The 11,290-nt window shown below is 43.3% G+C and overlaps 1 protein-coding gene across 1 annotated transcript in view; it reads right to left on the reverse strand.

Moving 5' to 3' along the window:
* LOC104292529 (neural-cadherin-like) overlaps positions 1–10,773 on the reverse strand; it is a 46,531-nt gene extending 35,758 nt beyond the window's left edge. The window contains exons 1-9 of the mRNA XM_009891932.1: positions 10,725–10,773; positions 9,868–10,062; positions 9,198–9,423; positions 7,676–7,880; positions 7,162–7,273; positions 2,806–3,055; positions 1,698–1,840; positions 1,176–1,348; positions 689–857 (exon numbers count right to left, since the gene is read on the reverse strand). Coding sequence (XP_009890234.1) covers positions 689–857; positions 1,176–1,348; positions 1,698–1,840; positions 2,806–3,055; positions 7,162–7,273; positions 7,676–7,880; positions 9,198–9,423; positions 9,868–10,062; positions 10,725–10,773 — 1,522 coding nt within the window. The remainder of the gene's footprint in view (positions 1–688; positions 858–1,175; positions 1,349–1,697; positions 1,841–2,805; positions 3,056–7,161; positions 7,274–7,675; positions 7,881–9,197; positions 9,424–9,867; positions 10,063–10,724) is intronic.
* Positions 10,774–11,290: the final 517 nt, after the last annotated feature.

Consider the following 11,290-nt stretch of genomic DNA (forward strand, 5'->3'; position numbering starts at 1 on the left):
TCCCTGTCTCAGATCTTTTCTTCTGGTTGGGAGACTTTAAACTGGCCTCCTGGAGGCCACTTCCAGACCTATGTTTTTACTATGCTAGGGACCAGGATTCTGCTGCTCTGTTGTCAGCCCTTCCAGTCTCCTGCGCAGTCCTGGAGGTGCACATATCGCATCTCACTGTTTTGACTACAGAAACATCAACACCATCTATAACTACTTCATCTGAAATGCATCAAGACTGTCTGTCACTGCCCTGTTCTGGTACAAGGGTTTTGCCTCTGTACGCACTGCACTGGACCTCCTTTTGGGCATGAGATGAGAAATAAACCGTTTTAATGAACTGTCAGGCCACAATGAAGGGAAGAACAAACTCAAGCTGTTAGAGTCACATTTTCTGCTCTGCATTTTTATAGCTACACTTGATCCAATAGGAAGATAACTGATGCAGAATAGCTTTTTATCTTCTTATTGAACTGGGGTTTGTTTCCCTACTTAATTTGTCATTTAAATCACTATCGTCTTAATTTAATCTATGTTCATGGCTATGCATATACCCTGGACTTTTTTCAGAGCTTATTCCTCGAGCTGTTATTGCTAACCCAGCAGTTACACTGTGCCCACTTGGACACACTCACTGTGGCATTCTCATTACAACACAACGCCATTTTCATTTTATCTCAGCAACCTGAAAGCTACTGACCTGTGTCTGGGTCAATGCTGAAGCCCAGGGAAGCTCCGTCTCGATGCATGAGCCCATACTTCACCTCTCCATTAACGCCGAGGTCTGCATCGTAGGCCTCTACCTGTAGCACGTACGTGCCTGGAGGCTGATTCTCCAGAACCCAGGTGCTGCCGCTGTAGTAAGCGCACTAAAAATACACCCAAACATCCAACCCTACTTATTACACAGAGCCACAGGAATTCGCTGCACAGTGTCAATACTTTTTTCCAGCACATCTGAGAAGAACTCAGAAGAAAATCACTTCTATTACCTATATTCACAAATGAAATCAAGCTCTAACGGAGAGGAAGGAAAAAAAGAGAATGAAGACTTCATGTTCTCTCACAGATTCACTCTGCTCTGCAAACACAGTCCCTTCAGCCCGCCGGCAACCACCAGTAGCCAAAAGGAGTCTATAACCCCAATTATGGATGGGAAAAGAATATCTGCAGAAAAAACATCGTACCTCTCTGAAGACAGGCTTGTTGTTATTAATGTCATTAACTCCAACAATAACCTCAGCAAAACTGCTGAGAGGGGTGGGTCCCCCGGAGGCGTTGTCATCTATTGCAGTGATGTTCAGTGTGTATTGTGGCCCTTTCAGGTTGGGCGGTGGGTTTCTGCGGAGTTTAATGATACCTGCATTTGGAAGCATAAAATGTTTTATTTTACTGTATAAACAAACAAACAAAATCAAGTGAGCATCACATTTCTCTGCTGCTGTATTGTTGGTTCAGTTTGTATTTTGGTTGCAAAGCACAGGAATCAGTCATCTTAGACTGTACAGCCCTTGAACCAGGATCCCAATTTTTGGTTGATTTTTTGAGAATGAGCATCATATCAAAAAGCTAATTCTTGCTGATACAAAGCATCCCCATTTGCAGATTATATAAGTATGGTGCTTTCTTATGGTTTCTGACACACAGGTGAAGCAGAGTCAACACAGATTAGACAGTAAATAACAGTTCTCTGTAACCTCTTTCCTTACCTTTCTGACCATCCAGTTCAAAGTTTCCCTCCTCATTGCCTCCTGTAATCAGGTATAGCAGCCCATCTCCATCAGGGTCCTTTGCCCGAACAGTAGCCACTAAGGTGCTGGGACCAGCATCTTCCGAAAGGAAAGTTCTGTAACTGATGGACATAAGGGAGCAATGGTAGCACATCCAGTACCAGAACAACCACCATCATGTTAACCATCAGCCAAGGATTATAAAGTCATTATGAATGTAATTTTCTTTAAGCTTTCAGCATGCAATCATGCAATCTTAATCAGCTTAAGATGAGACTTTGAGCACCTTTGTTCAGTATGTATTTTTATGTATATGTTTGGTATATATAGGGTATGTATTTTAGGACTGTAATCCTGCATTTTTGCCATACATGATTTCCAAGGATCCTTTGGAAGATATCAATATGCACCTTACTACATTGCACTGCAAACCAGGATCACTCTTCTCATCTCCTAAAGATAAGAAAAAAGACTAGTATTTGCCATGCAGTGTTTGTTACGTCCCTATCCATGAACGGAAAGCGTCGGATACTACTGAGATGCATGTAAAATGGTATATCATTTTGTAAATAAATGTATCTACATTTTATATTTAAAACATGTCCATACTTTAAACTTACACAAATAAATACAAATTGTGTTAGTTCAGGAAAGGAAAGAATGCATTTTAAACAAACAAGACCTCCTAAAGTTAGTTTATAATAGAATCTGCTGATGGTTTTAATGTTTGCAAACTACCATCTTAATCTGCCATATATTTATATATGGACAATCACTTTGAGAACTAGAAGTCAACACAGTCAAAATCATTCCCTATAGAGTTAGGTCTTTTACTTACTCCGTTCTCTTTATATAAAACAGTTGCTCTATAAAGTCAATACACTGGTATCACAACTGGTGTGGTTTTTTGATATAAAGTAGAAATGAAGGGCCGTCTTCTACATAATTCATACAAATTACCCCTCAATTTGACTGGTACTTATAGTTGTGCAAAACAAGAAGTGAGCATTTAGCCAAGTGTTATTAAGGTTACACGTATGAGCAGCACCACTAGTAAAAACCAAAGCAGGAGTTCAAGCTGGCTTACACGGACTGGGAGAAGACAGGAGCCTCGTCATTCACGTTGGCCATTCGAATCCGTACAGACGCCGTCCCTGTCCGAGGGGGATGTCCTTTATCGACAGCTATCACCACAAATTCATACATATGGTTTGCTTGCTCAAAGTTCAGCCTCTGGTTAGAATTGATGACTCCGTGACGCGTGATGGAAAAATCAGTGCTCTGGATGAAGTAAGTGATCTCAGAGTTGGAGCCAGAGTCGCAGTCTGTTGCAAGCACTATTAAGGAACACATTTAACAGAATGGTTGTGCTGCAGAAGAGGTTTGGTTATGCTATTTCTTACCAATGGTTATGCCATTTCTTGCCTTCTTTCTGGTTTATCCATAAAAGCCTGATTTTTGTGGTAAGACTCTGGGAACTCAACAGGAGGCTGGGAGTAAAAAAGCAAAACAACTCTTCCCCTGGCTCCAACTGAGCTTGACTGATCGCAGCAAGGCAAGTTTGCGAGAGAGCCGTGATCCCAATACTACACAATATGCTTTGTACAAATAGCAGTCAACACTGGTTAATTATGGCACAATCACTATGCATGTTGGTAGAACATTATCGGTCATAAACTGTGTCCTCACTCTCTCCAGGGACGCCGTTCAAATTTAATTAGCTCCCAGCTATGTTATAGCTAAAGTACTTTGTAATTACCTGGTGCTTCAAAGTACAAAGAGTGATTAAACATTCCTCCCCAGCAAGTGTTTATTCAGTACTTTGTGTGTCCCATCTGCTCAGAAGCAGCAAATCAGCAGAACAAAGAGCTAGCGCTCACAACATAGTATCCAAAGTGATTTTTAAGAACAGGAGCTCACCTTTTTAATTACCCTGTCATTTTTCTAGCCAAACAATGAGGCTTCTACTCATACCCACACTGGTATTAAACAAATTCCTTATTCTACCAGGAGGGTACAGACGCAGCCATCGTGGTAGCACACAGCTTTCTGGAAGCGCAACAGTGATTGCAGTGCATGGCAGACAGCTACAGCCTCATCCAAAAATGAGATGAAAAAACACGGACCCCTGGCTATCAGGATATTAACTCAAAGGGGTTAATTCACCTCAAAGGGGAAGAGAAAGATTTCAAAAAGCTCAGTGAAATGCTGTGCTACTTAGCTGCCTGTGGAAAGTTACTCATCTGGGTTTAAAAGGTTGGTTGTACCATTTTGTTTAACATCTCTCAAAATCCTGCTGTGAATACAGGTTTGGATGTGTTACAGACTACAAAAGCAGAGGCTTTAGAGTTAATCCCTCTCTTGCTGTACTGAAAGATGAAATATTTTAAAAACTCAAGAAAGATTGAAATCACTGAAACCAGTTAAATTTAGTGGCTAAGTATTGTTTTTAGAAAGACATGCAAAAAGTGAAAAACATATTTGATTTGAAAAGTTCTAATTTAATCTACAGAGTCATTATGGAGACTTTGTAACCATTCACAAAAATACATTTTATGTGCTTAACGATCATATTTATTTTCCACGGATGTTTTCTAGCAAATAGGGAACGTGATGCTTACTTGTACATGACAAAAACGTGCCTTACTTCCCAATAACAATTGGGAATTCCATTCCCCTTCCATTTCATTCCATCCTGCAAACTGATCTGCATCGCAAAGGTATTTCGAGGATCATACAGCAACCACAAACAGGTCTGTGCTAGCTCTACCCATGCTCTAAGATAGCTTGGTGCAAGCTAACTCCATCTCAAAGCCCAGTATGTTAGCACAAAGTTGCCAACCACAACTTGAGCCTTGCTCTGCAGGCACAACGGAGCAGCTGAAGGACTACACTAACCTCTGCTGAGAGCATCCCTTCATGCTTTTCAGATCATAGCTTGTTTGCATCCAGACATCCTAAAACACCTGCAGTGAGCATAAATCTGCCCGTAATGACTAAGTAGACTGACTGACGCAGCTAGCGTAGCATCAGCGCTACAGACATGATACTCTGAGTGTGTTAACCTAAAAATGGTTTACAACTAAACCCTACATTTACATCATCCACAGTTTTAACAAATGGCATATATGACTCTATCTTTTTCGCTACCATTGATAGCGACTGACCCAGTCAGTCACAGAAGGGACAAAGTTGTCTTGAATTTGCATTTCTTTTTGTTTGTGGGACATACAGAGCTGCTTTTTTTTCTTTTTCCTGACATGATACTTGCCTTGGCAGTCAGAGTTAGCAGCACAGCACTCATCCAGCACAGGGTACAGGTGACTGCACACACTGCTTCCTTGCAGCCGCTGCCAACATTGCTCAGCTCTTCAACACCAAGTGAGCATTCACCCACCCATTTTCACTGACTGTCACTATACTCCCACCTCACATTTTCTTTTTTAGGAAGGATGTTTTTCTTGAAATGTAACCCATATGGCAAGAGAACCAAACAGGATGCAGTTGTGAACCATACTGCACAGCTTTGCCATTCTGCTTGCTTTGGACTTGGGGTGTACTTTTCTTCCCCACAACTGGGTGAATTTTGACCAGCTTTACCAGTCTCCTGGAGAGTAGTGCACTCATCTTTTTAACGAAAATCACATGCTTAGGAATTTTTAGGAGCTGATCGTTCCAATCAACTTATTGCTTCCCAAGAGCCGTCACACCAAAAAATGAGCCACAGCTAGCTCTGAACTCCCTTGATAAGCGTTTAGAGAAAGCAGACCCTGCAGCCCTGTTATCAGCATGTGGCTACACAAGGGAAGATAAGCTAACTGTGTCCTGCACGCGTTCAGCTTCAAATTTGGGAAATTTACATTGTTGTCTTCAAAAGACACATCTTAGACATGTTACTTTTTGCTAAGTCTTGCCTTGGCACTCACCCATTTCTCACACAGTTCACAACCCCTCTGAGGTCTCAGCCCATGTCCCCGTTACTCCCCCAGTACCTGCCCCTACTTCCAGTTTGAATACTGACAGCAAGCCTGTAAGTGTTCTCCCAGTTTTAGGCAGAACGCATCTGTGGCACGTCCCACATCATGACAGACTACGTCAGATCTCGAGACATCTTTGAAGGCATTTAAATGACACCAGTAAAACAGGTTAGAGAATGAACTTTAATTCCTTGCCTGTTGGACTCTGTAGACTGAGACAAAAGATACAGCATCATCCAAGTTCAATCCTTATTTATGCAATCACAGTATTTTGAGAGTGACCTTGAAGTTTTGGTTGGAATTTAGGGCTTAAAAATATTTCTAACAGGTTTAATCTTTCAACAGGACCCTATTCTAGCCTTTAAAAATGTCATCTGTGTACTAAGAGTTTATAGTGCAAGTGATACAGAATCATAGAATTGCTGAGTTTGGAAGGGACCTTTAAGATCATCAAGTCCAACCATTAACCTACCCTGACAAAACCACTTCTCAACCATGTTCCCAAGTACCACATCTACCCTTTTTTAAACACCTCCAGGGATGGTGAATCCACCACCTCCCTGGGCAGCCTATTCCAATGTTTAATAAGCCTTCCAGCGAAAAATTTTTTCCTAATATCCAATCTAAACCTTGCCTGGCATAACTTGAACCCATTTCCTCTCGTCCTATCACTTGTCACCAGGGAGAAGAGGTCAGTCCCCACCTCTCTACAACCTCCTTTCAGGTAGTTGTAGAGAGTGATAAGGTCTCCCCTCAGCCTCCTCTTCTTCAGGCTAAACCACCACAGTTCCCTCAGTCATTCCTCATAAGACGTCCTCCAGACTCCTCACCAGCTTTGTAGCCCTTCTCTGGACACGCTCCAACACCTCAATGTCCTTCTTGTAGTGAGGCCATCTTAAACACAATAAACTTGGAACGATGACTGGTAAGCCACAATCATAAATATAAAAGTTCACAGGTTTTCCAAAGGTTTCTCCTTTAATATTTTCTAAGTAAGTTATACAGCTTAATACCTATTTGATAAAACTAACTGCCCATTTAAAAAAAATGGTTTTTTTCTTAACACTTTAAGAAAAGAAAAACTAGTTGCAGTTGCTTCCAGGACACAAAAAGCTGATGAGGCTGTGCAAAAGACAGCCACAAGATTTACTGAAACAAGTTATGGCAATCCACTAAGTCACTGCCTGTCGGCTGCCTTAACTGGTCTTGGGATACCCCAGGGTCCCTCCTTGGGCACAGCTGTGTGACCCAGCATGGTGGTCCTCAACTGAAGACATTCCCAACTCTACTTCCAGGATACCTAAAAGCCACCTACAGACCTCCAGGAAAGCTATCATCCACACCTTACAAAGGCAGTGCCTGCTGTGGAAGAGCTGGCACTTCTTCATGGTAAGAACATGAACAGGTAACACAAACTGGCAGGTCCGTGGCAAGACTGAAACAAAAGGTACCAGGATGGTCCTCACCTTGCAGTAGAGACGTGCCAACAGGAATGGTTTCAGGAATGTTGTCTCTGCTGTAAATGGAGTGCTGGAACTCGGGAGAACAGTCATTTTCGTCGGTGATATGGACCATGACCTGAGACAAAAGGACATGCTGAGGGGGGATTTTAGTGTCTACGCTTAGGAAAATGGGCACCTTGTTCTGGACGCTGCCTGGGCAGTCATTGTTTTTGCAGCTGTCCCATCCTTACACCTCCGATGCTAAACTTTTCCTCACACTGGTGTAACACAGAGAAATATTATCTCCTTCAGCTCCAAGCAGATGGGAGGCAAAGCCAAAGAGAAACAACAAGAGGCATTTCACAGAGCCTAGATCTGAACCCAAATCAGAGCCCAGCCTTCTGCCAGCACCATAGGGCCTCCTCCCTCCTGAGCATCTTTGTGAGTTTTCTAGGCTACCCCTGTGTGTAACTGGTCTCACTAATGAGGTAGTGAAGATTGCAGAGACAGTGGGTAGGAAGTGAAGTGATCCACATACCTCAGTCACACTGCTAAGAGTGCTCTCAACTTCCATGGCTTTCAGTAAGAGGTGATAGAGGTGGTGCTCACTCTCGTAGTCCACTGGGTGGGTCAGGCTGAGCTCTCCGCTCTCCTGCCTCACCCTGAAGAGCCCGCTGGGGTTCGTCAGCAGAGTGTATGAAAGAGGCTGGCTCTGGAAAGAAACAGCCTCAACAACTGCTACTCTGTAAAGAAAGAGAGAATAACCCTTTGCTTCAAAATAACAATAAAAGCTGTCTCCTGAGCACCTAGAAGAGGAAGGTGAGGATGACGAAAGCTGAATTGCTCGCTCTCTGTCAATGCTGGGCTCAGCTTTGTATTCAGACTGGAAATTTTTGTGCTACAGGGAGCCCACCTACCCTCTCTCTCACCAGACTGATCCCCTGACATAGCAGGGCTGGAATAACAACCCATTTCAACCCCCTGCTAGCATGAAAACATCTTTTTCTTCCCTTTAGTACCCTTGTAAATATTTGACAGCAGTTACTGGTTTAGATTCACTAACAGAGATAACTGAGCTACTATACTTTTGACTTTCTTTGAAGCTGTATATTCAGAAAAGGAACTGGTTCAGAGATGGATGGGAAACCCACAAAGCACAGGACCTTTCCAGACCCTGCCGTCCCCCTTGTCAGGACATGAAATGAATGTTTGCCTCCCTACTGTGACTTATGCTTTAAAGCTCCACCTCTCACAGCAGTCTCTGGCCAGCGTGACAATATACTTTAAGCACATCTCAGTGAAAGCTCCAGGGAAGGAGACAAATTTCTCTCCCATTCAGTCTCTTTTAAGGAGTAAGTGGCACATCTCCAGCAATTTTTCCTACTTTGTCAGTTTATTTTGAGGTTTCCTACTCTTTAAAGGCCCTATGGCACTGCTCCACCTGCTACTTGGTGCCTGAAAAGACCGTGCTGCTCTCGAGCAGCTGAACAGTGACAATAAAACCAGAGCCAGCTCGGCAGCATCTCCCCACCGTGGCTTGGCTTAGCTGCTCTTCACGCAACCGCAGAGCCCCTTTGGAGACTTAGCTGTATCTATTTGCACTTCACACGGGCGTTGTTATCTCAAGAGTCTGGCAATGATTTGCCTTTCTAAAAATTTAAATACAAGACAAATGGGATACAGAGAAGTCCAAGTCTGGCTAATTAAAAGACAGTATTTTTCAAGCACTCATTTATATCTGAAGGGCTCCAGGAGATGCATAGCCAGGAGTTGGGCTGTTTTAATTCACAATTCGATGCAATAAGACCCCAAGAGCAATAAAATCATAATTTCAGCAGAATTCCAGCACACCAGACTACACCATGTGCCACACTGGAGACTCTCAAACACCAGAAAAGGCATCATTTATTTTAGAAAATACAACGCTATTTTTAAAGTGTAACAGGCAAACACATATGCATAGCCCTGAGAAGCATCAACACAAAATTTCACTTTATTGTGCTCTGTGAAGTTCCTCTCAGACTGCAGGGAGGAAGCTCATCTAACAAAGTACAACTTACTTTTCTCCTGCCGGAGTATTTTCAGGGACAAACACACTGTAGGACATGTTAGTGAACTGTGGAGGTCGGGAGCCAGCCAGGATGGAAATGGAGGCGTAGGGACTTTTGTTGCCATACTCATCGGTGGCTTCCACAGTAACCATGTACTCCTTGTTCCACGTCAGAGGCAAACCAGTGGTCATGATAATGCCAGTATCCTTATCTACTTGGAATCGCTCTTCACCACCTATAAATGCACAAAGCAGGACTGAAAAATGCCCCACAGCATTTGCATATGCACTATTTTAAGGTAAGCTATCCTCAAATCATCTACCTATGTCCTTCATGCACTTCTTTTTTCCTCTCCAGTTGTGCACCTTATCTTTCATTCACACCATGCTCTGTTGACCGATGCAGCGCCAAAGAGATGAGAACGGGTGAGAAATGGAGCCTTAAGCTAACGGTAAGGCTGCAATCAATTTCAAAATAGAAGGAAAGCAGAGAAAGTGGCAGCAAGAAAGATTACCATCCACAGAGGTACTGTCTACTTGCTATACCTGCTGTATCGTTAAGGATTCCCCAAGGGAAAAATCTATCAACAAAATGATAAAACAGGAAATTGTTAAGAAAAATCTGCAACTTAACAGAAATTTACCTTTTTTTTTTTTTTTTTTTTTCAGAATAGATCTACCTGCAACAAGTGTGTAAGTTATCCCAGCACTGGTGTTTTCATTGTTACTGTAATATGCAACAAGCTGGTAGATGAGAGTGCCTTTTCGAGCATCTGGATCGACACGTGCCAGGTAGGGGTATGGGTACATGCCCCAGGACAGAAGTTCCTCTTCTGGGGCAAGGAGTGTCACGTGGCAGAGGTACCAGTCGTTATCTGCAAAAGATGCACAGATTTCTAGACAGCTTGCTCACAAACTTTAGTCGGGAACATTTAAAATCTTATCCATTAGTATCTGTAAACAAATGGAATTGCCCATCGCACTCATCCTACCACAAAAAAATCAGTACAGATATGGACTTTGGCAGCTGGAGGTGCATTAAGTGCAGTTATCAACTAATGAAAAATACTCTCAATAATAGCTTTTAATTAGTCAGATATGCATATCAAATACTCTGTCAGTTACACCACTTACCACGACACAGTTTTAAGTGTGTACTTATCCAGACTCAGGTGAAATTTGTCCATTATATTTTCAACAAATTCAGAATAAATGCTACCAGTTTTATCAGATCAGGTTTAGGACTTAGTAAAATATTTCACTTAAGAATCAGTGGAAGTGGCAAGCAATCAAAACCCCCTAAAATTCTTCCCGCTCTAACACTAATTGGTTTAGTTTTCAAACCGCTGGATATTCAAGGAGAGGAAGACATGCCCTCCCCTTCTACCCCCAGCACCCCATCTGGTTGCATCTCAGGTGAGTGGAACACTGGCTTTGAAATGGAACTGCCCCAGGGCAAAGCCTCAGGGCTTTGCTCCTGCAGGGAGAGACAAGTGAAGGGTCAGGGCAGCCAGCGGCTGCAGGGACAGAGCCAGACCGAGGTACCGGCAAGGAAACCACAGCACAAACTGCTCCCTACAGGGCATGGAGGATCTGGGGCTGGCAGCAAGCACCTCTACCCGAATCCCTGTAGAAAAACAGCACATACGTTGACTGAGCCTGTATTATTTTGGGGCTGAGCAGTGAACTCCGATACCTAAAACAACGGGTGCAGACGATTGCAGCTGCCCAACCTTGGACGGTCAGACTTGGGAGCAGCCTGGAAGGACCCGCACCACTGAGCGGCCAACCTAGATCCCCTCTGATCTCCAACTGGTAGCATGGTCTGAGGGCGTTCAGGTAGCAGGGTTGACCATCAGTGGGACAACTCCTGGGATCATGCCAGATCTGCTCCCGGGGGTGGCTGTGCCACCGCTAGTGCCAGGCCAAGAGAACGGGTGAACCCCTGATGTGCAGAAGGGCTGTCCACAGGGAAGAAGGAGAAGGAACCTTCTACTGCAAAGAACCCATGGAGATTTAATCAAAGCATTTTTACCTCTTGGGAGATCTAAATTCAAACCTTTTGAAGTCACAGCAACTTGCTAAGAGACGTTAAAGGTACAT

This window comes from Charadrius vociferus, unplaced genomic scaffold, assembly GCF_000708025.1.
Source record: "Charadrius vociferus isolate BGI_N301 unplaced genomic scaffold, ASM70802v2 scaffold15, whole genome shotgun sequence".
Lineage (NCBI taxonomy): Eukaryota > Metazoa > Chordata > Aves > Charadriiformes > Charadriidae > Charadrius > Charadrius vociferus.